Source organism: Mastomys coucha, unplaced genomic scaffold (genome assembly GCF_008632895.1).
Source record: "Mastomys coucha isolate ucsf_1 unplaced genomic scaffold, UCSF_Mcou_1 pScaffold13, whole genome shotgun sequence".
NCBI classification, from domain to species: Eukaryota; Metazoa; Chordata; class Mammalia; order Rodentia; family Muridae; genus Mastomys; species Mastomys coucha.
Genome location: NW_022196895.1, coordinates 52,186,949 through 52,214,540, shown reverse-complemented (window position 1 = coordinate 52,214,540; position 27,592 = coordinate 52,186,949). Strand labels below are relative to the sequence as shown.

The following is a 27,592-nucleotide window of genomic DNA, read 5'->3' as shown; positions in this document are numbered from 1 at the left end:
TTATAAACTTATCTTTTTATTTATTTTATGTATTAATTTCTAAGGTAAATATATAAAGGAATGGATTTCATTATTGCATTTCCTTGTGTGTGTGTGTCCTACATTATCTTCATTTGTCTTTCTCCACTGTCCTTCTAATGTCCCCTACCCCCCTCAGGCTGGTCCCCACTCCTCTTCTGCTTTCATGCCACAAGTATTCGTATTCCAACACCTTGTCCCCCTGTCTTTAAGATCCCTTTTCTACTCATGATGCCTTTCTAGATTTATGGCCTTCACACGTACATACAAATACACACATTTATACATATACTTTCAAAGCCAACTCCACGGATGAGAGAGAGCATGTGTTATTTGAGAGAGTGCTCAGCAATCAGCCAGCAGTGCTTGCTGCTCTTGCAAATGCTTGGAGTTTGTTTCTAGCACCCGCATCGGGTGGCTTACAACCTCCTGTAACTACAGCTCCAGGGGGATCTGACTCTTCCGGTCTCCACAGTTCGCCTGAAAACACAATTGAACACACATGCACGCACACACATGTACTTTAAAAACCTTTAAACATTTAGAAAAGTTAAGTAGATATCAGTGGTCAGCCTGACAATAAAATAAGCCATCACTGAAATATATGTATCTCCTTGTCAATAGACAAATAAATAAATAAATAAATATCATAAAGAGAAAAGAAATGTCCCAAACAATGTTTTACTTCAACAAAGGTTTCAATGACATCAGACAGGCTTCTAGTTCAAGATGCCGAAGAGGAAAGAAAATATTTGTTTCTCCTTTTTCAAGGTCTTTACAATGAGTAAAAATGAGTAAAAAAAATGAGTAATGAGTAAATTACTGTAATAGTGAAATAAAACCACCAAAAGAAGAACGATTCCTCAACATGTCCGAACAAGGAGACACAGAAAGTCGGAAACACAATGTGCACTTATGCAGCCCTCACCCTGAACACCAGTGGCAGTGGCTTGGACCAGAACAGAGACCTGCTTGTCAGACTGGATGCAGGAGTAGGCGAGAAGATCTGGAGACACTAGATTAATTCAAGGTGTGCCTGTGAAGGATCTTTGACAGCTCCCTTCCACAGCCTATGCTCAGGCAGTCAAGAGCTTAAGATAAAAGGGAAAGATATCAGAAAGATCATCACTGAAAGATGCTCAAACCTGAAGTACAGGAAACAAGGGCCCCAGGACGGGCATGGGCCCCAAGCACGCTTTCATCCTTCTGGGGACAGGCTTGTCCTCAAGCAGGGGTCACTCTCTATCCATGAACGACAACAATCTGGGACAGACCTGTCTAGTGCCTTTCTTGTATTTATTTCCCTCTCTGCCCAGTACTAGCGATTGAACCAGAGCTTAAGCATGCTACATAAGTGCTGAGTTACATCCTCAACTCTTCTTCATCTTGAGACAGGGTCTTGCTAAGTTATAAAGGCTGACCTTGAATTTGTAAAACTCCTGCCTCATCCTCTAGTAGACAGGCTCATGCTACTAGACTTGACCGAGTCATCAATTTTTGTTATTTTTTGTTTTTTTAAAGATTTATTTTTCCAGGCAGTGGTGGAACACACCTTTAATCCCAGCACTTGGGAGGCAGAGGCAGGAGGATTTTTGTGAGTTCGAGGCCAGCCTGGTCTACAGAGTCAGTGTCCTCCAGTTGTGTAGAGGAGAACCAGAGAAGCAGCGGCGAGCTATGAGCTCTGAGGCCCTGAAGCTTGACCTAGGTAAGCAGAGAGGAATGTCTGGGTCTTCATTTGATTGACTGTGGGGATTAATGAGGATTGATTAATGAGGATTAGGTAGGTGGAATGGGATGAGATGTTGAGTACCCACCTTGATACATGCATGTCTCTGGAGCCCTGTATTACATCAGTGGGCAAAGAGGTGGAGGGGGAGGAAAAAAGAAAATGGAAGAGTGAGTGGGAGATGAATTTGAGGGCAGGAAACAGACTACACTGGGAAGATAATCCTGAGGTAATGTTGAAATGAAGGGGGAAGAGAAGTAAAGAGAAAGAGAGAGAGAGAGAGAGAGAGAGGGAGGGAGGGAGGGACGGAGAGCAAGAGAGAGAGAGAGAGAGAGAGAGAGAGAGAGAGAGAGAGAGAGAGAGAGAGAGAGAGAGAGAGAGAGAGAGAGGCAGACAGACAGACAGACAGACATCAGAGCAAGCCAAGGCCATCAGCTGAGGGGAGGACACACTGCGGAAGGTGTGTCCTAGCCTCCCAAGAGGAAACAACCCACTTGGAAGGAACTTGTGAATCTGGCTTTAGATATGATAGACAGACGTGGTCAGTGTATCTAAAAAGTGAAACAAAATCAAGGCTAAGAGAAAGCACCAGTCAGAAGCGTACACGATGCTGTGGGGGTTGGGGAGGGGAGGTAGCCTCGGGACCGCGGGGTTGAGTCTAGCGCAGAGCCAGTCGGGACCCCACCGAGGGGTTGAGTCTGGCGCACAGCCACAGCAGTCACACAGAGGGAATCCTCCCTCTGCTCCTACCGATATGGGTGAGGCTCTGCCCCTTCTCACCCAGGCTTCACTTCCGGTCTGACTTCCTAACACAGCACGTCCTCTTAAGCCTCAGGTAACTCATCTGGAGTGTTTAATTTTCAGGATTCCTAGTATGAAAGTGGCTGAAAAGCAGCTCATGTTAAAACAGACGAATGGAGAGCAACATCCAGAGAGAGAAACAGCCACAGCTGTGCTCCCACCCCACCCCCCCGCCTTCCTCCCCATCCCCCCACCCCCACCTGGGGTCACCCAGCATGCTGTCCAGAGTCTGCTCTCTTCAAGCCTTCTAGGACACCCTGTGCCTGATTCATCCTCCTCAGGCTCTGCCTCTGCTGTGTCACACTATAGCTTGGGAGCCAGCGACAGCCTTTCATTGAGCCCCGGATGTCACTCAAGTCTCTCTCGGGTTTTCCATTTTTCATCTACTTTCCATCCCGGGCCCCCGTTGCTCTTCCTGCTATGGCCTATTTCACCCATCCACTCTGTCTCCCTCTGCATACTGGTGCTTGGTTCTTCTAAGGCCTGCCGTGTGCTCTCTGCTCCTTCAAGGGGCCTCAGGACAGGTCCCTTTTGATACCAGCCTCCATCTCTTCATTCCCAACATCTGGTTGACCAGACCGTGGGTATAATGATCCAAGGACAAGAATCTACATTTTAAAGAAAGCTTATCCTTGAATTTTGTGTCAAACCTACATGGACAATGTCCTTCTCAGTTGTGGGTGACAAATCCCATTGGAAGAGGGCCCCACTGAGGTAAGAGGAGGAAAAAAAAAAAAAAAGACCCGTCTCTCCAGGCTGTCTCCTGATTAATTAGTATTATGCAAACTTCCTTTTCAAGCAGTTATCAATTCAGTGAGTAATAACTTGAAACTGTTGAAATTTGAAAAACCGTCTTCATCATTAGTAGAAACCACAGCAAGGAAAACCATTATCAAATAGAATAATATCTTGACGGCGGCAGTCTGAGGCCAAGCACAGCTGGAAACAACACAGAAAAATGACAGGATGCGTTCCAGTCAAGGTAGACTGATGTCTCTGACGGAGTTCTCTTGCTCTCTGCACCCTCTGCATGAGAACATTAGTTTACATAAATATACCACTTGTATTTCAGTTGTAAACCAGACTATAATCACGAGGATAGATAGCCCTGGTGGGCCTAAACACCGTAGGTAGAGCAGGCTAGCCCCCAACTTGTAGCCATTTTCCTACTTCTGCCTCCCACACCCAACTATTTTTCACAGTTTTGTCCTCATTGTTTTTTGAGGTTGTTCATTTACTAGTGATTGCCGAATATCAGAATAAATCACTTTTTATACACTTATTTACCGGAGGACATGTATCTGATTAAGCTATGTTTTAGGGAAGAATTGCCTTTTTAAAATATAATAGACGCATTAGTCAAGAAAAGCAGAGTGCACACCATGAAGGGGGAAATGAGATAAAGTAAAAGTACCATACTGACAAACCTTCAGCTATGCACTGTAAACGTCAGACATTATCAAACGAGATGGAAGGGTCGGTTAGATGTTTCAGAAATAGCTAAAAAAAAAACCCAAAGCTTAAATGTTAGAAAGCGATGGGGTCCTTGGGAATATTTTGGGGGAAGTAACATAGAAAGAGTTATAACAGGGACTTGGCACATCCCGCATATAGGGAGGAAGAACACATATGTATGAGATGAGCCCCGGACCCAGGCATATTAATTCCACTTAAATCCGAAATAATGTCAACACCTCTTTTGGATTGTGAGAATTGAGCAGAGCTCGTCCTAGCGGAGATGAATCTGGAACCTTCTCTTAAAGGAAAGAATACAAAACCAGGAAGTTGGGGGCTTCAGCAAAAGTCACAGAAGGCTGAAAGTAGGCAAGGAAGGAGAAAATAAAGACCAAGTGTCCCTGGAGTGCTGAAGCAGGGGGATGCCTGAGGGTGAATTTCATATTCCTTGAGTGTCAGTATGGATGAGTTGGGCAGATTTCTGAATTTAGGTTAATAACAGGTTCCCCGACAGGTTCCTGAGGTACAGTCTTAGAGCGGTGACTAGTTAAGAGAGTGCGACCCCCACAAATGGGATGACACTTCTTCTAACGGAACAGTCAAGGCAGGTGTACCCAAATCAGTTTCCTCTTCCAGGGGAAGAATGAATGAAGCCCAGGTGGAAATTCAGAAAGAAAAGAGAATGGGGTGGGGACACCACAGAGAGAGCCACTAATACTTAACTTTATGGGCAGAACATTCCCTCAGGCTAAAATACATTGTTCTTGAATTAAGTTTCAATTCTCTTGTTGAAACCTTTGTGAAATTAAATCCATGGCAACATTTAAACCCTGGCAGAGCGTGGGTAGACTGGAAGAATGTACTGTAGTAAAAATACACGTGTTTGTCCAGAAGAGAATATTTTTCCTATTAATACTACAATAGCATTTAAAGTTTAAATAGACACTCAAAGCCAGGACCACAAGATAGGAGGAGGCAGAGTCAGAAGGGACAAATGTTTGCTTTTCTTCTGAGGGCCGCCTCTCTCCCCAGGGAGCCCAGCTGCCCTGTCCTGACCGTAGCCTGTGGGAGTGGACATCTGGACCTGAAGCACAGGAGGGGAAGCTGCTCTCAGCAGTCAGTGTGGCTTCCCAATGTGCAATCTCTAAGAACCAGGGTGTCCGTCGTCCTCTGCCCTTTATTTCCTATGACTCTGTCTCTCTGTTCCATGCAGGGAAATAAAACAAATAACACGGGGAACAAAAGTTGGAGGGAACTTACAAGACCAAAATTACAGGGTCACCCCGGCTGAACTGAAGGGCATCAAATCCAAAACAGCTCCAGAATGTTCCAGGAGATCTTTAGGCTTCCCCCCACCCCCCGTCCCCAGCCTCCCTCAAACCTGCTGTTACTATTTCCTGTCTCCTGTGTTCTGATCCGAGGGAAACATAGTGTGTTCACCACCCAGGAATTTCCCAGAGCCGCGCTCATCTTATGCTACATGACACCAGATAATCAACACAGCCTGGGAGGGGACGATGCCATGAGGAAATGTACTGTGTATAAATACTATGCATTATTAAAACACAGGATGCCTTTTCTTACAACCAGTCAGGTGTGGAAGCACCTGCTGGCCGTCCCTGCTATTTGGCAGTTTGAAGCAGGAAAATTACTCGAGCTTGGGAGTCTGACCAGCTTGGCTAGACCCAATTTAAATAAAATAAAATAAAATAAAATAACCCAAACGAACCTGAGCCAACTTTTAGAAAAATTACTGTCAGTTCTTAAAAACAAGATAGCTATACATTAGTGAAAACAGCTTTCTTCAAAAGGCTTTGGTTTAACCAGAACTAGATACCTTTAATTAAGAAAATAAACCAATTCATTCTACTCCTATGAAGAACAAATAAGTAGCCACACGCCTTTAGCCCCAGCATTCAGAAGGCAGAGGCAGGCAGATCTCTGTGTGTTTGAGGCCACCCTGGTCTACATAGTGAGTTCCAGGGCAGTCAGAGCTATATAGTAAGACCCTGTCTCAAAAATCAAAAACAAACAAATGTACAAAAAAAGAAAAAGAAATGAAAAACAAATACTAGAGTTTAAAAGTGTTAATTATATTTTTTTAACTATATAAGAAAGTAAATATCTCTCATATGTATTTGGTTTTCCCAGGAATTTATTGCCATATGTTGTACATATTAATACCAACAATAATTGCATATTTTACTTATTTTATTAAAGTAGTAATAATATCTAAATGCTATATTAACATATTGTTACAGATTTTGAATGCATTAAGACACAGAAAACTGCATTAACTAATGATAGCTCTGTGTTGCTGTGGGAAAACAGGTGTCTGCCTCAGTATCTTAAATACAATCAACACACATAAGAAGAGAATTAGATGTAATACTTCTTTATTTCTACTTTATTTGCATGAATATGTGTGTGTGTGAGTGTGTGTGTGTGTGTTCACTATGTATACATGGCTGCCCCCAAGAATCTGGAACAGGGCATTAGACCCCCTGGTGCTAGAGTTCCAGGCAGCAGCTCTGAGCAGCCTATTGTTGGTGCTGGGAATCAAAGTCAGGTCCTCTACAAGAGGAGTATGTGATGTTACGGGCTGAGCCATCTTGTCCAGTCCTTAAAAACTTAGACTGAATGCGATTTACACGAGACAACTAATCCTCTTTCATTGAAATAAGCAGACTTTAATTAGTCTTACACTGGGCATCTTTATTTCTTGATTTTAATTTTCCCATCGAAGGTATATGCATGTTCTTTACCTGCAGTAAAGACTCGTTGTCTTGGAAAACACGTCTCTCTCTTTCAGGTGACTTCGTGTTCACTCTGTTTGTACTCATGGCCACCAGGGTGACACACAACCCTCCTACCAGCCTTGTTAGCTGCGGATGTAGGACAGGTTCTGTCCGTTCTCCACAGGTATAGAGACAACGAGAGAAGTCTTGAGGAAACACACAAGGTGACCGCAGAAGGAAGCCCCTGTCAGGCGATGACCTGTCTCTCCTCAGAGCCAATCGGACGCCTACCTCCTTATTTAAGTACTTTCTAGCTGAGTTTCTTCCTTCACCCCCTCTAGTTTGGTTGCCTTAGCCAGGGTCCAAAATGTATCTTAGTAGGATGGACTGCCCTTCATTGGCGCTTACCCACAACACCTCATTTCCTCTCTGTTTATTGGAAGGTAACTTTGCCATGATCTTGAAAAGAGTAGAAAGAATCAGGTTATCTAGGGTGCAGCTTAGTCAGTAGAGTCCTTCTCTAGTATATGAGAGTTCTGAGTTCTAACTCCAACCCCACATGAAACCAGGTGTGGTGATGCATGCCTCCAGTACCTGAGGGGAGGATAACCAGAAGGCCGAGATGTGTAATGTCATTCTTGGCTGCATAGGTGAGAATGAGGCCAGCCTGGGGTACATCATGAGAGCCTGCCTCAAACAACAACAACAACAACAACAACAACAACAACAACAACAATCAAACAAGTCCCTAGAAGTTAGGATCGCATCATCCCTCTGCCTCCAAAGCCCTTGTAGTTCTCTGCTGCCAACAGGCTGCAGCTGAAATGAGGGCAGCAAATTAGTGCTCTGCAAGCTGACACTTGGATTTCTGGCTTTGGAGCCGAATTACATTTATATTGAGTTGCCTCTGCTTCAAGATCTCCTGAGAGATTGCTAATTTTTTTTGTTTGTTTGTTTTTGTTTTTGTTTTTCGAGACAGGGTTTCTCTGTGTAGCCCTGGCTAGCCTGGTACTCACTCTGTAGACCAGGCTGACCTCAAACTCAGAAATCGCCTGCCTCTGCCTCCCAAGTGCTGGGATTAAAGGCATGCGCCACCACCGCCCGGCTTATTTATTTATTTATTTTTAATTTAGCTCTTGTTGGGGTCACAACCTAACTTCTCAAGCTTTCCGGATCCTGAGGGGAGGCCTGATTGACCTCTTCTGTCTTTGTCTTCCCTCCTCATACCCCTATGGAGATGTTCGCCAAGGAAATGTTATCGCTTTAGTACTCGACTTAAATAGATCCCAATGGGCTTTCTCTTTTCCTGTCTGGGCTGTCCATCAGCCCCTGAAGGGTAGCACCCTGGTCCTGTGTGTCATAGCTGTGTAACCTACAAAGGTGTAAAATCATTTGCCTCAAGAAGGGCATGTCCCCTAAAGTCCAGGCGATCTGATTTCTAGCCCACAGCCCTTTTTTTTTTTTTTTTTGCCACCCACTGTCATCCACAGCAGTAAGCAGGAATGGATTTCATTTGGAATTTCCTGGGCTTAGCAATTCCAGCATAGGAAGGGCAGGGGCATTTTCTGCTGGGAGACGGCTCCTGCTCCGAGTACAGGACGAGTGGGGGTCACAAGGAGGCACAAGCTGCTCTCCACTTCTTTCAGACAGGGATCAGACACAAGGAGCCCAGGAAGTTGATGGGTAAGGAAGCTCACCGTCACTAAGGAAGCTTCCCCAGTCTTTCCCTCTAACCGGGTGAAAGGTAGTGGAGTCAGTCTGGTGACTAAAGTCAGGTGATCTTACCACTTTGCTGGGTGGGGCCATGTGGTTACCCCGTGGACTTTGTTTGACTTGAAAGGACAATGTTTAGGTACTGTGGGCTGCCAGGAACTGGAATGAAACAGGGTAGATCTTCTTCCTTTATTCCTTTTTGGTCCTGGAGAAAGCTACAGAGTCTCTTCTCCACGATCTATGGCTACCTAAGAGGAGCCTAAGGCAGTTTCTGGGTGTGTCATTTTCACGAGGATGCTTATCATATTTCATGGTCTTATTAAGGGGTGTGGTTTCCTATAACCAGGCCCACAGACTGTGTCACATCTGCATGGCATGGGCTGATCTTTGTTATGCTTTCCTCCAAGTTAGAAAACAGATTTCTAAAAAGGCTTTTGAGAGGCTATGAACCGTCCATCTGATTGGAGAAGCCAGGTGCCACGGCTGAAAGACCTGGTGGCGATGGAGTCCGTTCGCTGGAACAATCCAGGCTGGCCTACTTTTTGAGGTTACTGATAAATTGACATTGTCATGAGGTAATATTAGAAGGCAATCATTCAGGAAAGAGGAAAAGCTATAGACTTTGGAGCTGAGCCGGCTTCAGATGTAGCCCTGCCAACTGCTCCCACTTCTTATTTGTTTTGAAACCAATCCCCCACCTTATCTTTTCATCTGGAGCTACTACAGCATGTAGCTGGAGAAGATAATTTTTCAATAACCAGCAGTGGGGCTGGGAGATGGAACAGAGGATAAAGTGCTTGCTGTTCGAGGACCCGAGGTTAGATCCCCAGAACCCAAGTAAATGCTGGGTGGGTACGGCTGGCCAGCTCTAACCCCAGAAGGCAGAGAAACGAGAACCCCAGAGCAAGCCAGGGGAATAGAATTGCTATATCTTTGAGGTTTGGGCTAATAAGGCAGAGAACAATTGAAGATTTCTAGTGTCCAGCTCAGGTCTCCACAGACGTATAGATAGGGAACACACATACATATATGCATGCACACCCTACATACATACACATGCAAAGCAAGTAACAACAAAACCACAATACTGGTCTGAAAAAAGATTAGAAGCTGCTGGTGACATTATTCCTTCCTTCCTTCCTTCCTTCCTTCCTTCCTTCCTTCCTTCCTTCCTTCCTCCCTTCCTTTCTTTTTGGTTTTTTGAGACAGGCTTTCTCTGTGTGGCTCTGCCTGTCCTGGAATTCACTCTGTAGATCAGAATAGCCTTCAACTCACAGAGATCCTCCTGTCTCTGCCTCCTGAGCACTGGGATTAAAGGTGTGTGCCACTGCTACCTGGCTGCAGATAGTAATTTCAATAGAGTTAAATCTAGATTTTTTTTTTTTAAGGATGGTATTAATGCTGTGCTGGAGCAAGGGCCTTGAGCATCTTTAGATACACAACGAGTCACTGGATACCAATATGAAATTCGAGAGCCATATTTCCTCACTAGCCCACAGAGCTGCTGTCAGGGTCCAGGGACCCTATCCCAGAGGATAAACTGCTTGCTGTTTGAAGACCCGAGGCTGGATCCTCAGAACCCAAGTAAATGCTGGGTGGGTACGGCTGGCCAGCTGTAACCCCAGAAGGTAGAGAAAGGAGACAGAAAGAAATAGAAATGGTACTGCCTACTCTAACATCTGGGCCAGAGTAGGTTTTTTTTGGAGATAAAAACAAGAGATTCTAATTCCATGGGTCAATGAATTGAGTCATAACTACAAACTATATATCAAAGAACATGAATTATCATGATGCGAGGTTGGAAGATGGAGCTATACACAATGCTACAGCCATTCCTCATTCTGTGCCGATGGGACAGTTGTGAAAGATACCCAAGCAGCTGTAGACATTGACCTATCAACACCTAATGTGAGCAGGGCAGCAGGTTGGGCTGCTACCAAGCCTGTCTGGGCTTCTGCATAGATGTTTACCTAATGTGAACAGGGCAGCAGGTTGGGCTGCTACCAAGCCTGTCTGGGCTTCTGCATAGATGTTTACCTAATGTGAGCAGAGCAGCAGGCTGGGCTGCTACGAAGCCTGTCTGGGCTTCTGCATAGATGGTCTCATCTGCTTTTGACATTGCAGGGTTAGGTCAGACCTCCTGAACACAGTCCTACGCCCATCTGAAAAGTTCACAGTATGTGGGTTTCAAACAAAACCTAGGTGTACAAACTCAGCTCTTTCTTAGAAATTTGTATCTTCAGAATTGATGGGAGTAAATATACGTCTAAGGTGAGACCTGTCCTCTGACCCCTGTCAATCAAACACAGAATTTTATTTAGGATAAATAGTTCCTATGCAACCACAAGGCCCAATCTCTCCCTGAGTGGCTTCAGAAACCACACAGGTGGGTTATCTTAAAAAGGGCGAGTAATAAAGATATGCTCTAAACTGGAGAGCCAGGCTGTTTTAAAGGCAGATATTTGCACAGTATGGTTTCTTCAAAATGTAGGAGAGAATGAGGGGGCTTCACTGAACCTTCTTATCAGTTACTTCTCTTACTTGTCTCCAGATCCCCAGCCACGATGCAAATTGTTCCACTAACCTTTCTTAGGAATTATTTTAGAAAATGGTAGGTCAGGATCCTGTGTGGGATAGTGCCCATAGGGAGTCAGGAGACACCTGTGTCCTTTACAGATCATTATTTTCTGTTTGTAGTAACACACCATGAATGGATAAAGTATGGTCTCCATCACACCAGAGAGAAGGCAAGTTTTATAGGGGAGACAGCAATGGTATAGTAATCCCCTATTGCCCGGGGGATATATGTTTTGAAACTGCCAATAGATGTCAGAAACTGCAGGTGAGAGGCCAGACCTTTTGGGTTCAGACTCCATCTTAGAAAAACCTGACCTAAGGTTGAACTCAAGTTAACTAACAGGCACCAGTTTCCAGGCTACCCCCAACAAAGCCTGCATCTAGCACCAGTTTCTAGGTTATTCCCCAACAAGTCTCCAGGTTACAAGCCTGCCCTGACACTTCCCCTTCTAACAACCACCAATCGGGAGGAAAGCAGAAGTTAAGATTATGCTTTGGCTCCTAGCATCAGCCAATTATGTTAAAGGCCACAATGCCTCCCCCCGCCCCAATCAGATGTGTACCAGGCTAGACACCCACTTCTTGCCTCTATAAATGCTTGCCTGAAACTAGGCTCAGGGCTCCACCTTCCTGCTGTGTCAGCGTTGGTGGGGAGCCCAAGCTAGAGCCTGAATAAAGAGACCCTAATATGATTGCATAGGAATCGGCTCCTTGGTGGTCTTCGGGGGTTCATGAACGTTTCCTGGCATAACCCAGACAGCATTTGAGTTCGAGTTCTCTTTGTACTATGTTCTGTCTATACCTACATGCAATCCAGTTTAATTTATATATCAGGCACAACAGAAATGGAAATAACTAATAAAAATAGGTTGCATTAAAACACCAGTATCAGCCGGGCGGTGGTGGCGCACGCCTTTAATCCCAGCACTTGGGAGGCAGAGGCAGGTGGATTTCTGAGTTCGAGGCCAGCCTGGTCTACATAGTGAGTTCCAGGACAGCCAGGGCTATACAGAGAAACCCTGTCTCGAAAAACCAACCAACCAACCAACCAACCAACCAAACAAACAAAAAACCCCATCAGTATCATTAGTCTTACGGTTTGGGCCTAGTGTAAAGTAAGAACACTGTTACTTAAGCGTCTCCTGCAGTGTCACTCCGATGTCCTCACAGTAGCTGCAAGGCCACTGAAGTGATTAACAAGTAGATGACATATACTACCTGGATGCCTTGGAAAAGGTGTGTGTGTGTGTGTGGGAAAGGGTGCACAAATGTAAGAGTTCATCTTGATACTCAGGACTGTGTGCAAGGAAAAACATACACGTTATTTACTTCTGGAATTTTCCATTTAACATTCCAGATTGTAACTGAAATTTCAGAGATGGAGGATGATTACACTGTATAGGAAAGTTACCATCTCCACTTCGAGAACAGTGGGCGACCGGGCCAAAGTGTCTTTGAAGAGAGGTGAAGAACCCCACGAGGGAATGTGTGGGAGAGCCAAGAGAGTGTAGATGTTTGCTTGGGAGGAGGGAGCTGTTTATTGTTATCTAATTGGTGGAACTCTAGTACAGCAAAGAAATACAGATTGAAACAATACTTAGTAAAACCAGAACTGAGAATATAAATAAGGCTGAAGAATTTTCTCCTCCTCTCTTAGGGGTTATTTTATGTGTGCTCGGACCATACAGTAAACTGTCTCTGAACTCAAAGGACGCTTTCTATGTCAGAGTCGCTTGGTGCCAGGGGTCTGTGAAAACACACTTCTTAGCTCTAAGTCTGTACAGCTGGCAATCCAGGGCCAAGCAGAAACTGTTACTGTTGTTCCTTGTAGGGCGGCTGGGAGACAACAGCAAACATCTCTACAAAGCAGCATTAAGGCAAAAGCAACCCCCATTGCCTTGAGTCGGTAACACTGTCTTCAGGAGTGAAGTTTCTGTATTTATGACAGATACACCATACACGTTCAAAACACAGACCTCACCTGGGTTTCCACTTGGAGGTACAATTACTGGTAATTTGTGCTTGATTTTTACTTTCACTACACTCCATGGTTGCCAAAGTTTCATAGATGGTAATGTCTTGGAAATACTCTTTAAAAAGGGAATAAGAACACAATGACTTCGAGGCCTGCTCAAAGGAGGATATCTTAAAGGAGAGCAGATTTCAGGTAAGTTTTTAGAGTGTATTTGTGAGCGCAGATTCACAGAAAAAAAATCCTTATAACACACAAAAATGACTAGATCCTGGGAAGTACATCTTAAATTGTTTTGGATGTGTTTCTTTTAAAGTTATGACTGATGTAAATACTTAGGTGAAAGAATGAGACTGGGAGAGAGTAGGTTCTTACACTACCTTCAAATCCTGTCCGGTTTTGTTTTGCTAGTGGGACATGTAACCTTGTTAAATTATTTTTATATGTGTGGCAAGAAAAAGAATTCTTCCTAAGGATAGTAGGAATATATATATATATATATATATATATATATATATATACTGAAATTTTATTTTAGCCAACTTAAAAAGTGTTTGCAATTGATTTGAAAAACTAATATAACCCACGACCATTGTAAGTTTTTAGACGGATGCTGTTGCTTAGCATGGAAACATACTGATCTCAGGCATACATTTTATTAGGAACCTGTAACAAACACATTTCTAACTAACACATTTCTAGAGTGACTTTCACTGGGGGGACTCTTAAAGAATAGAGCAGTCTGTTAAAAAACAAAACAAAACAAAACAAAACCAAAAACACCCCATATTAAGACTGTCCATTGTTGCGGTACCTGTGAAACCCTACAGGACATCAGCATCCATGTTTGTGTCTCTCTCTGGTGGGATGATTAGGTGACCCAACCATGTGAGGAGTATGGGGTGAAGGAAAAGGCTGGGAGTTCCCCAGATGGATCTCAGGATAACTGTATATAATGGTACGACTGTAGAAGACTGCGAACATACATGGAGTTGTGATGAGGTGACACTGTGGCAGAGGGGTGACCGTGAGTCAACCACCTAAGCAGTCTCCACTCCCTCAGTACCCACAGGTGAGCCTGCAGCTTTGGCCAGCTCTATCCCACAGCCGGTCTGTGACCGGCAGCTTCGTACGAGGGTCAGCGGTACCAGCGTCACTTCAGATCTTACTACTTCCTACTAGGCATTTTGTATTTTGGGGTGCCTGTCTGCACACACCTTTTTCTCCAATTTATATTTTTTTAAACTCATTGTTGGTAGGAAAGCTGACTGATTTTTATTTTTATTTTTCTTGGCAACCAGAAAACTTACTGATCTCTTCAACTGTGGTTTGGCCAGTTCACTTGAGTTTAAAACACACTATACAGGATGGGTGATAGCAGGGCATGCCTTTAATCCCAGCACTCAGGAGGCAAAGGCAGGCAGATCTCTGTGACTCTGGTCTCCAGTCTGGTCTACAGAGTGGTCTACAGAGTGAGTTCCAGGACAGCTAGGGCTATATAGAGAAATACAGTCTTGAAAAACCAAAGCCAAACAAAATACCATATAATAAAATTTACCCTCTATGCAACTGGTATGTTGGGAAAGCCTGACCCAGCCATCACTCATAACTTAGCTGCACTTACTTTTCCTTATTGCCTTTGTCCTGTGACATACTTTGCTGTGAACTAAACACCTGGGTCCTTCGGGAGTTTGTCTGGGTGACAGCTCATCACCCTGTCACCTCTATGCCACATCACAGAAATCACTTCCCATCACTATGGCTCAGATTGCACTCTGTGGTGATCCTCCATCAACATGATATCTCTAAATGCCTCACCTGTTTGCCTGGGATCGGGTCTCTTTCAGGAACCACTCTGACCCACTGTGTTAACCCTCAGAGGCAGACCCCTACCCTGGACGGTTCCGTGTGCTTCCTGTCCAGGGTGCCTTCTGAACTTGGTTTACTTTCTAAGGCAGCTTGGAGTACTTATGAGGTCAAGTCGTGCAACGCCCCCGACACCCACGCGGCACACTGTGTTCCTGCTGACTAGCTCAAGCCAGTCTTAACATCATAATCCCTGGAGCTGGAGAGATGACTCAGTGGTTAAGAGCACTGGACTGCTCTTCCAGAGGTCCTGAGTCCAATTCCCAGCAACTACATGGTTGCACAACCATCCTTACAAATGCCTTCTGATGTGTCTGTAGACAGTGACAGGGTATATACATGAAATAATTAAATCCTTTTAAAAAAAAGTCATAATCTCTGGATTCCTAGCAGGCAGAAGGGGAACCAATCCAGTCCTGACTGAAGATTGGGGCCTTCCCTGCCAAATGAGCACTTAGTACTTCCCAGTCATCCTCTTCTTCCATACCCCAAACTCAAGTTCCACCCACGCATCTCACTTCTGAAGCCCCTAGCCTAACACGGCCCATCTCTCTAGACCAGCGGTTCTCAAACTCCTTCATGCTGAGACCCTTCAGTACAGCTCCTCATGTTGTGGTGGCCCTCCAACCATGAAATTATTTTCATTGCTACTTCATAACTGCAATTTTGCTACTGTTACGAACTGTAACGCAAATACTTTCAGAGACAAGAGATTTGTGGAGGGGGTCTCGACCCAGAGGTTGAGAACCAGTGCTCTAGGTGATCGGGCCATGTCATGACTAAGAAATGCAAGCCTGGGGTTCGAGGACAACAGCCATGTGTCTTCTCCTGACCAAAAGTGGCTCTATCAGCACCAAATGCACCTCTTTACTCTTCCTGCTTCAGAAGGTCTCTCGCTCAATCAGATGGTTATGAGCTACTGCGTGAGTACTAGGACTCAAACTCAGGTCCTCTGCAAAGAATAGCCAGTGTTCTTCACCACTGAGCTGTTTCTCCAGCTCTGGAGATCACCGTGTTCAACCTGATTTAAGTATCATACAAAGTACATGTGTACCGAAATATCACATGCCACCCTGCAATAGATGTGTTTTATGAATGGTGAACATAAATTTACTTTAAAATTTATATTAATTTTTGCCTTAATGTTCTTGAGGACAGGGTCTATGCCAAATACACCCCAATGTCTATAACATACTGTACTGCCTAACAGTATCGGTACTTTAAAAATGTTCAATTACTGATGCAAAAGCAAGTGTTTTAAAGACCACAAGTAAACTATAATGAAAGACCACAAGTATAATTATCGAATGGACAGCTGTGACCCATACTGTTTTCCACATTTCTTTTATGAGGAAAGACCTGCTTCATCTTGCTCTGGATTCCTCAGACTCAATGAACACTTACTGTCAGACTTTCAGCGGACTGGAGAAGAGAAGCTCGTGGTGCTATTGACAACGAACTCGGCCCTGACTCGTTTTTCAGGCTTAAGCAATGTTACTCATTTAGGCATTTCCACCATGACACCATGGTAACACAGGGTCACAGGAACACAACTGAAACCTGATATGGAGCTAGAGTGTAGGGTAGTCTAGCTTTGCTCCAGTCTTAAGGGAAGGAATAAGAGAATTAATCAAGATGCCAAATCGTGCAGGAAAGTGAAGATCCTCTTCATATTTAAAAGCTGTTTCCTGTTTGTTCAGGCTAATAGAATTCACTACACAAAGGCACCAAAGAGTTCTGAGAAGTAGGTCAGTTTCTTCAAAGACTCCTTAGGCTGGCAAGGCTCTAACAAGCTAGGCCACTCCTCTATAAAGGAGGAAACTGAAGGCCAGAGGAGAATGGCTCCCCTAAAATGTCAAAGCGCTGGTTGCGGAGCCAAAGTCAGAAGCAAAGCAAAGGTCAAAGCAGGGAAGGGAGCGCAGGCTAACAGGACTCCAGGTTCACTTCCCAGTCTCCTTGTTCACGGCACCCCTATGTGCACATCAAAAATATGCATTCAAAGGAACAGTAAACGGCTGAGTGGGTAAAGATGCTTGCTGCCATGCCTGTATGACCTGCGATCAAATCCAGAGGCCCCACAAGACCAAAGGAGAGAACTGAGTCCAAGTTTTCCTCTGACACCCACAGTGCTATAATATGCACATGTGCTTATGCGTGCATGTACGCACGCTCGCACGTGCGGTTGCGTGCATGCAAATACACACATAAAGTATAATAATAATAATTATTTTTAAAACACGCCCTAGAACTTAGAAGAATCATCTTCTTAATATTCTGGTCATTTATTTCATGTGTGAGTGTTTTGCCTGCAGGCATGTCTGTGTGTCATCTACCTGCCTGGCACCCACAGAGGTTAGAAGGTGCAGGATCCCTGAGAACTGGAGTTATAGGTGGTTGTGAGGCACCATTTGGGTGCTGGGAAACTGAACACAGGTCCTCTGCTAGAGCAACAGGTGCTCTTAGCTGCTGAGCCACCTCTCCAGGCCCTCTACCTACCTTATTGTTTGAAGCAAGGTCCCTCCCTGAGCCTGGAGCCCAGCAACTGGCTCCAGTATCTGGTTCCAGAGGTCCTGTCTCTACTTCCTCAACACTGGCATCACAGGTACACTCTGCAACACTTGGTTTTTCATGTGAGTGCTGGTTCTCTGAACTCCAGCTGCCTTACTTAGGGTTTCTACTGCTGTGAAGAGATACCATGACCACAGCGACTCTTAGAAAGACAAACATTTAATTGGGACTGGCTTACGGGTTCAGAGGTTCAGTCTGTTATCATCATGTTGGGAAACGTGGTGGCGCGCAGGCAGACACAATGCTAGAGAAGGAGCTGAGAGTTCTACATCTGGGTGGGCATGCACCAGGAAGAGAGAATAACATTGGCTTGGCTTGAGCATCTGAAACCTCAAAGCCCATCCCCAATGACACATTTTCTCCAACAAGGCCACACACCTCCTAATAGTGCCACTCCCTATGAGCCTATGAGGATCATTTTTATTAAAACCACTACATGGTTTTTAGGGCAAGTACAATGGATACTAGACAAATGGGTACATCTCCCAGCCCCTAAAAGTAATGCTAATGCCATGTCAGCACTTATCGGAGTACTGCAAAAGCAATGAAAACCATTTTAGGACTGAATAGCAATCATAAAAATGTACTGTTTTCATGAGGGCATAAAGCAGCAATTTTAGATCTGGTTGTGCAGAAATATTTGTGAATATTGCCAGAAACGATCTTGTTATTTTTTATAGTCATGACTTGTATTTGATCAAAAAATGTCCTTATTTACAGAAAAGTTTAAAAGTACTTAACTTTTCTTGTCTACTTTATTCACCAAAATTGGCTTCGAACAACTTCAGACTGTTTCCAAAACTTGAATTCTCTCTCAAAAGTGAAGGCCGTGCCAAAGGAACCCTGTGGCTATTCAATCAGGCTTAGAAAGAAACACCGAAAGAGGAATTTTCAAAAGACTTTGGGAAGCTGCAGCACTCTTGGTCAAGTTCTTGGGTTCCGTTGGTGACTGCTTTAAAACAGATAAAATTCACATGCTCTCCAAAACAAACCAGTCACAGCCCTCTACAGAAACATTCCAGATTTGTTCAAGAAGAACCAAACTAAGGGATTTATTTATTTTATTGAGATAGGAACTCACTAGGTAGCCTTGGCTGTCCTGGAACTTGCTACATAGACCAGGCTGGCCTTGAAGTCACAGAAATCTGTCTGGCTCTTCCTCTGGAGTGCTGTAATTAAAGGCATATGCCGCTTTATGTATCTCCAAACTATGGGCATTCAATTAGGGGATTTATGAATAACTACTGTGTGCATCATAAGGCAAAGCAGCGACAGACAAATAGTCCCTTTTCTTCTCTCAGAACAGAGTGCAGGCAGATCTCTGTGAGTCAGGCCAGCCTGGTCTACATGGTGACTTCCAAGACACCCAAGGCTATTAGAGAGACTCCATCTCAAAAACAAAAACAAACAAACAAACAAAAAACAAACAAACAAACAAAAGAGAATGAACTGAAGCCTGGACTGTGCAGCTGGGAACCTGTCGTCCTCCTGAGCTCACAACATCCACTAGCTGAGAGCACGGAACAGTTGCATTCTGCTGGTTTTGTTACTGTTAGAACAGTGCAGTCACTGTATAGATAAACAGCTAGGCTGCAAAGAAACTGGGAGAGAGTGGGATAGGATAGTAATGCCTGCCACTTACTAAGCTCTGCTCTCCAGATGTGTATGACCACTCTTTAACATCATAGACACCCCATCCCACATTGCACGACTTTTATCTGGTCATAGGCCACATACCAGTGTTTTGGTCCCTGCGATACTCCATATATCACAGTGGCCCATAAGACTATAAAGGATCCGGAGGGCTCCGGAGATGTCTCAGTGGTTATAGCACTTTCGTTCAAGCACCAAGACCAGAGTTCAAGATCCTCAGAACCAACAGAAATGTTGGGAAAGTACAGTGGCCAGCCTGCAACTCCAGCCTCACGGGGCAGAGGCAGGATCCTTAGAGCAAGCTGCTTAGACAGACTGGCAATATTAGTAAGCTCTGGGTTTCATAGAGACCTGCCTGTTAAGATGGAAGAATGATTGGGGATGATTCCAGACATCAAGTTTGGTCCTCCGTATGCATGGGGCACTCATGTGAGTATGCATCCACGCATGCATGTCCACACACCTGAAAATATGTGCTCGCGCACACACACATGCCCAACATACACATGAGAATGGAAAGAAAGAGAAAGATGCTATAATGTATTAGAATAATTCTTACCAATTAAAATAATTTTATGACATCACAGCATTATAACATGGTATTGTGACATGCTCTATGTTTATGGTGGTGATGATGCAAAGAAACTAATTGTAGGGCCTACTGTATAAAAACAGAGAAATACTATTATAAGGTAGATAATATTTCATAATGAATAGCTGTCTCCTGAGAGGCTCTGACAGTACTCGACTAACACAGAAGTGGATACTCACAGCCATCCATTGGACTAAGCACAGGGTCCCCAGTGAAAGAGCTAGAGAAAGGACCGAAGGAGCTGAAGGAGTTTGCAGCCCCATAGAGGAACAATAATATGAACTAACCAGTACCCTCAGAGCTCCCAAGGACTAACCCATCAATCAAAGAGTACACATGGTGGGACTCATGGCTCCAGCAGCATATGTAGCAGAGGATGGCCTAGTTGGTCATCAGTGGGAGGAGAGGCCCTTGGTCCTGTGAAGGCTCTATGCCCCAGTGTAGGGGAATGCCAGGGTCAGGAAGAAGGAGAGGGTGGGTTGGTGAACAGGAGTAGGGGGGAGGGAACAGGGGTTTATTTCAGAGGGAAAACTGGGAAAGGGGATATCACTTGAAATGTAAATAAAGAAAATATCTAATAAAAAACCAACAAAAAATATTTCATAATGAAAACAAAGTCTTAAAAAATATTTACTGTTATGGTCTTTATTCTCTCCAAAATTTACTCTTTATTAAAAAAAAAAAAAAAGATTACTGCCAAGATTTCAGGTTACATTTTCTGTGTTCACCAAGTCCCTTGATTGCATCACTTTCTCTTGTGCTGAATTTAATCTCTTACTGTCTCCTTCACCAAGGCCCTGAGGGGCAACAGATTAGACTATTACAAGAACAACCAAATGGCCTTGGTGTGCAGTGGTCTGGTCTAAGTACAGTCTCTGATGTTTTCCCCAAGGTGGAATCATCCAATAGTCCGCTTCTCCAAATGGACTCCCATCAAACACACGACTGCTATGTCCACTGGAAATTCAACACTCTAAGGAAGAGGAGACAAAGCACTTGACTCTGCCCGAAATTACAGTAGACTAAAAACAGGTGCTTTATCCTGTTAGAAGAAGTGTGATATGCCTGAAGTTACCCAAACGATCAGTCAGAAAGGCATCGGAGCACCTTGCGTTAGATGTAAGACAAGCAGAAAACTTAGCAGGTCAAGGCTGAGGATTCACGAGAGGAAGGCTCAATGCCAGAAATCAAGGTGTGAGGATCAGGTGTCCTGAATAAGAGCCCGGGAAAATGGGTGTCATAAAAATCAATTGTTACTATTGAAAGAAGTTGGGTGTCACGAACATGGCATATGTGCATTCCTGCATAGAAAATGCAAAACCAAAAACCTTCGAAGATCCTCAGGGTCATAGAACAGATAGTTGTATGCTACTGGCAGAATTTAAACGTTTTGACCTTTGACAATTTCCTTATGACCCACAAAGCTATAGTTTATGAACCACTGAGCAATATCAGCCCTGGGCCAAGTGTACTTATGACCCATTTAAACTTTAAAGCGAGTTGATACAATACAGGTGATGAAACCGAGGCTCAGCTGCTCAGCACTTTGCCAGGGCCTTTCTGGAATTGTGGTGGGCTTCTTAACATCTCCTGTTCATGATCCTGACAATCCTGACAGGAACAAGCTGTGATACAAACTCGCTCACCCTCATTTGGCTGACAGACTACTAAAACAACAGAGCGCAAGAGATGGAATTTCCCTGGAATCTCATGCTGGCAGAAGGGTTCTGAGGTCCAGGACAACCATGAGGGGAATCTCATCTCCCAGAAAGATGAGCAGTTTTCACATCAGCATGCAGGAGACAATGGAGAACCCTCAGGGGTCAGTGATGAGTAGAGTCCCACTTTGACCCAGACAGCTGAGTTACGCAGAACTCTGAACCTCTTGCTAGGATATGAAGGCACACTTGGGGGAGAGCTGGCGGTCCTTTATCTCTCTTCCCAATGTGGCAAATCTCCTTTTCTTGGCTTTTCACTATCAGCTTGGCTTATTGAGGAGGGTTGACTGAGCCTGGCTTGTTAGCTCTACCGATCCAAAGGCTCTGACCCTAACTGAAGTAACAATCCTTTGTCCTTACCCCTTACCCCCAGCAAGAAACACAACCCAGGGTATATAAGCATATAAAATAGGCCTACAAATAAAACAGTTATTGATCATAAAGCATAAAGGAAATGTATTTTTAAGACAATTTTGTTATACTATTTTACTACTTCTTCATGACGAATGTGCTTCATTGTTTTAATATAAAGAATTAATGCTGGGTAGTGGTGGCGCATGCCTTTAATCCCAGCACTTGGGAGGCAGAGGCAGGTGGATTTCTGAGTTAGAAGCCACCCTGGTCTACAGAGTGAGTTCCAGGACAGCCAGGGCTACACAGAGAAACCCTGTCTCAAAAACAAACAAAAAAATTAAAATTTTGTTGAATGTTTGACATTAATACTATAAGTCAGGCTGGAGAGATGGCTCAGCGGGTAAGAGCACTGACTGCTCTTCTGAAGGTCCTGAGTTCGGATCCCAGCAACCACATGGTGGCTCACAACCATCCGTAATGAGATCTGATGCCCTCTTCTGGTGTGTCTGAAGACAGCTACAGTGTATTTACATATAATAAATAAATAAATCTTAAAAAAAAATTATAAGTCAAGGAACGTCTTTCAGAATTGAGAAATATTTTAACTTGCTAATCACCAACGTGGAGTATGCTCCTTGGCATAAATTCAGCAGAAGTATGTTAGGGAGCATTTCAGACATTGTTGGAAATGCTCTTTCATCCTGAGTCAAATTTTGCTTAACATACAATGCCCTTAGAGGCCAGATCCCCCCTGAAACCGAAGTTACAGATGGCTATGAGCCACCATGTGGGTGCTGGAATCAAACACCAGCCCTCCCCCAACCCAAGACAGCAGCAGTGCCCTTGACACCTGGGCCATCTCTTCAGTACCTTAATAGATTTTTTTTTTTTTTTAGTGAAGCCCAAATCAGCAATTTCAAAAGATGTACTGATGTGATACACACCAGGCAACAATGATAGGAAAATATTAAAAAAGCTTCTGGTTTTCATAATTGAATCATTATGTTCCTTTAAGAGCAGAAAACTTGGTGCAGTGAAAACACCACAGTATCTTCGTAGCAGATACTAGTCTGGGATCCGAGCCGGTGTTTCAGGCAGTGTTCCTTGGCAGTGTGTAGTGAGACTAACATGTACACTATAAAGCATGTGTCCTCCGTGTTCAGAATGAGGGTGGCACAGAAACCCACACTGTAACATGGCAAGGAACACCTCAGGTTCATTACGTGTTTGATTTTGAAACAACTCTGGCCATTTCTTTCAGAAACCTGTTACCGTTGCCAATGTTTTTTTTTTTTTTTTTTTTTTTTTTACTCCCTCATTCAGTATTATGTTCAGTAGTCCATTGTGCCCCACACTTTATAAAGCTAGGTTCCAAGGGCAGAAAGACCCATACTCCAATCCTGGTTCTTTTGGAGCCTGAGTCCCTAACCACTTTTTGCACCATATAATAAATAAACCTGCCACTTCTTGCTATTCTTACCCGGCCATAGAGCTGGTTTGGTTCATTACAGATATTTTCAAACACTTTCAAAGCAGAACATCCGTATCTGTATCTTTTCAACGTCAATGTCTCCACCATTGACGTCTGTACTGGAGCATACCTTTCACACTTTTTAATATGCTATAACATTTACCTCTTACTCCAATGTTTACACTAGTAACTGAACTGGGGTGTGTGAAATTTGGCGGAGATGCACACACACCGACGGGCGGACAGACAGACACACGGACACATGAAGTGCACATGCCTACGGACAGAAGGGTAATAGATAATTTGCACTAAGTGGGAACTTTCGAAGTTCAAGATCAAGCAGGAGAGAAAACAAGGGTAACTTGGTTAGGACTGCCCTTCTTCTCTTGTTTACAATTCAGGACTACTTCCTTACTTTTTTGTTTGTTTGTTTGTTTGGTTTTTTCGAGACAGGGTTTCTCTGCGTAGCCCTGGCTGTCCTGGAACTTACTCTGTAGAACAGGCTGGCCTCGAACTCAGAAATCCGCCTGCCTCTGCCTCCCAAGTGCTGGGATTACAGGCGTGCGCCACCACCACCAGGCACTTCCTTACTTTTTATGAAGACTGTCAAGTACACCAATGTGCCACACCCAAGCATAAAGGTCTTATGTACCTTTAAAAAGCTTAACCGAGCCCACAAGGTAGCCCAGAGGGTAGAGCCCGAAGTAATGTCAAGTCTCAGGATCTTGTTGATTCCCTTGATCCAAATCAAAGTGGACAGAGAAACTCTGGAAGGTTTACCTCTGGCCTCCATATACACCTCTTCCCTTCTTTTCCCTCTCTTTCCTCCCCCTTCTCACGCACACGCACATGCACATATTCGCTGCTCTTCCATAGGACCTGGGTTTAATTACTAGCACCATGTGGTAGCTCACAAGCATCTATAACTCCATTTCCAGGGAGTCTGATGGCCTCTATGGCCTCTGAAGTCCCAAAGTTGTAAGTGCAGAAAATTTTGAGTTGGTTTCTAGAGATAAAAGAGAAGAAAGAGAAAAAAAAAAAACTAAATGAAGCAGAGGCAAGGAGAGGGAGTCAGATGGAGATGACCCAACTCCTATTTCTTCTGCATATCTTTCAGTTTTATAAGAATATTTTTAAAATTTAATCTCTCTATTATTATTTCTGGCTGGGCCTCCAATAGGCTATCCAAGCAGGCTTCTGATGAGCTAACATTATCCCTGGTCTTTAATTAATAGTTCAAAAGTATTTATTTTCATTTTTCAGTATGAATGCTTTGTTTGCAGGTATGAAATTGTACTGTGTGTGTGTGTCAGGTGCCTATGGAGGCCAGAGGAGGGCATCGGACCTCTTGGGACAGGAGTTACGGTGGTAAAGTACCATGTAAGTGCTGGGAACCAAACCTGCATTCTGAGACAGCAGACAGTGCTCTCAACCACTGAGCTATCTCTCCAGCCTTCTTCATCAATATTTTAAAATGACTAATTAATACTACACATATTTATGGGGCATATATACATATATACACATACATATACATACACATACATACACTTGTATAAGAAATGGAATGAGTAAATCAAACTGATTAACATATTTAGTATCTCACCTATCATTTTTTAAGAGTGAGACGTTTGATATTGTCCTACTTTGAAATAAATTATTTAGATCCCTTTAGTTACCCAGCCAGCCAACATATCTCACATTTATTATTTATTCTCACATTTATCTATCTGAAATGCTCTCCTCTTTATTACGAGTTATAATCATTGTGAGTGTGTGAGTGTGTGCATGTGCGTGTGTGCATGTGTGCGTGTGTGTGTGTGTGTGTGTGTGTGTGTGTGTGTGTATGTGGTGTACACCACACCACGCACATGTATCGAGGCCAGAAGACAACTTTGGGGAATCAGTCATCTCGTTCTGCTATGTGGGACCCAGGAATCAAACCTATCTTGTCAGCTGACTTAACATTCTGAGCCACCTTGTTAGCCCTGAAACTCTGTGATCATCTGAGTACTCCCATTCCTTCCCACTCCATAGTCGGGCTGACTATCATCCTGCTTCTATGACGTCATGCAGTATTTGTCATTCCGAGCTTGACTCGTTACTGTCTTCTTGGCTTATTCATGTCCCAAATCACAGGATTTCCTTCCCCCACTTGAAGCCAAATGGCACCCCGCCATACCACATCCTCCACTGTGCACACGGACTACATTTTCTTCATCTCTTCATTCAGTCAGGGGTAAAGGCTGATCCTATAGCTCCGCTGTTATGAATAATTGTGGGATGAACATAGGGGTGCTACAGGCTACCTCTTTAATATGGGCCCGCTGGTCTGACTGGCTCACTATAAATGATGTATACGATGACTAGTACTAGGAATGGAGGTTGCGGTGGTCTCTGGGTGTCTAGAATTAGAAGGACCTCAAACACTGTCAGAAGACTCTGTGTTTTAGAGTAGGCCATGAAGAGCCACTCTGGTATATAAATTCTGGAGCAAAGACCAGGGATAAATCACCATTCAGTGTTTATATCTCGAGACGGGATATTGGCTTGAATCTGAGCCACTGTTGTATTAATCCTGCTGAGCCTCTCAGAGCTTCAATGCTTTTATTTGTAAAGCTGCCTGTCTCCTCCTATGTGTAAATGAATGTGAAGTTTTGAGCATCTCCCCTCTCACATAGCAAGCATTCTTAATGCCAACTATTATTATGAGGAGGCTAGGTTCTGGGTCACAAGGTGGCTGCAGTTAGGGTCCCATTCTAATACTTTCCCATGGATGTTTACTGAGACACCGGGAAACCCACAGAAATAAGCATAAACACCTGGCGAGCTACAAAGATTCCATGTGACATTATCACACTGGTACATCCTTGAACTGACCACCATGATTGTACAAGTCAGTACCGCAGGATTTGTTGAATTGAAACCAATTCGTGAAACAGATGATTCCATATGAAAGAACGTATCAGAGCTATGAGCTTCAGTGTACCTGGTATTTCCCTAATGTCTAATCTTTGAATGAACAAAACTTGTATCAATGCTGCCATAGAGTGTTTTCAAACAATCCAAAGCATGGCCTTATCTGAGGATCTAGACACCTAGGATGGAAAGATTCCAAAGCTTGGCAGCTGTTCAGTAGACTTGAGCCATGCTTCTCTGCGTAACTGGAAGTAGACTCCCTTGGGTGAGTCTAAGGGTACAAGTGTCAAGACCCTGGCTCTCTAGTCCTGCTTCTGACCCTCAGGGATCCAGCCACAGACAATGTCTGTAACACAGGAAAAGGATTATCCATACTGAGTTTTCTTCAGAGAAATAAAGTATGTAGAAAGATGATAAAGAGCAAAGGAAACAGGTATTATTTAAGAGTCCATCTTTTTCTTAGATTTTTTTTTTTTTTTGAGCCAGGTTCTTTCTATGTTACCCTAGCTGTCCTGGAACTTGCTATGTAGATCAGATTGGCCTCAAACTCATGAAGATTGTCCTGCTTCTGCTTCCCAGCTGCTAGGATTGAAGGCATGCATGTGCCATCGTGCCCGGTCATAGATGTGAATTATTAATTATACAGTTGGATTTTATTCAGAAAAAATAATTATAGGAGTTTTACTTCTGGCAACGTTGTCCCTTCATCATAACAAGTGGGAAATATACCACTTTTCGACCTTTTGGTAAGACCGAGTGAAGGATGAGGCATGCTAGCTTAAGATGTTGGACACTGGACAGCAAAGAGCTGTCCAAAGGTCAGAGGCTGCTCAGGAGCGAGTATGGCCACAGCCTTGAAAGCACAGATCAAAGCAACTGACGGATCTGCTTCCCAAGTTCCCATATAAACTCAGTCTAGAGTCTAGAGTACAGGTCCTCCACCTTCCTAACGCTGTGACCCTTTAATAGAGTTCCCTGTGTTAAGAACATCTGTGTTTTCCCATTGTTTTAGGCCACCTCTGTGACAGGGTCGTTGGATCCCTAAAGGAGTCATAACCCACAGGTTTAGAAATGCTGGTCTAGAGTCTGCAGTCATGTATGCCATCCTCATGTGGAACAAAGCTGAGATCCACAAAGAAAACAACAACCAAATGCCTGAAGCATGAAATAATGGTAACGGAGACTGAGTTTTCACTATTGGAAATTGCCATTGATAGCAGTATCAATAAGATGTTGTAGGTTCCCTAATGACTTACTATTATGAAATAAAACCAGGCTTATTTAGATATTGATTGTGCCATGGGTTAATGTTTCAGTGATGTGGTAATAGAGCAAATCAGCAAATAGCCAAAGGTTTTTTTTTGCTTTTAAAAAGAGAAACAAGCCAGGCAGTGGTGGCACACCCCTTTAATCCCAGCACTTGGGAGGCAGAGGCAGGCGGATTTCTGAGT

General features: G+C 43.9%; 1 protein-coding gene across 2 annotated transcripts in view; it reads right to left on the bottom strand.

The window, feature by feature from the left end:
* The window catches only part of Gramd2b (GRAM domain containing 2B), a 70,205-nt gene that overhangs the window by 41,353 nt on the left and 1,260 nt on the right, over positions 1-27,592 (bottom strand). The window contains exon 1 of one of the 2 annotated variants that reach the window (XM_031365715.1): positions 1,833-2,017. The exons of the other annotated variant lie outside the window; for it this stretch is intronic. Within the exon in view, the coding sequence (XP_031221575.1) occupies positions 1,833-1,846 (14 nt within the window). The 5' untranslated portion in view covers positions 1,847-2,017. Of the gene's footprint in view, positions 1-1,832; positions 2,018-27,592 lie in introns of those variants that run through there. 2 annotated transcript variants of the gene reach the window in all.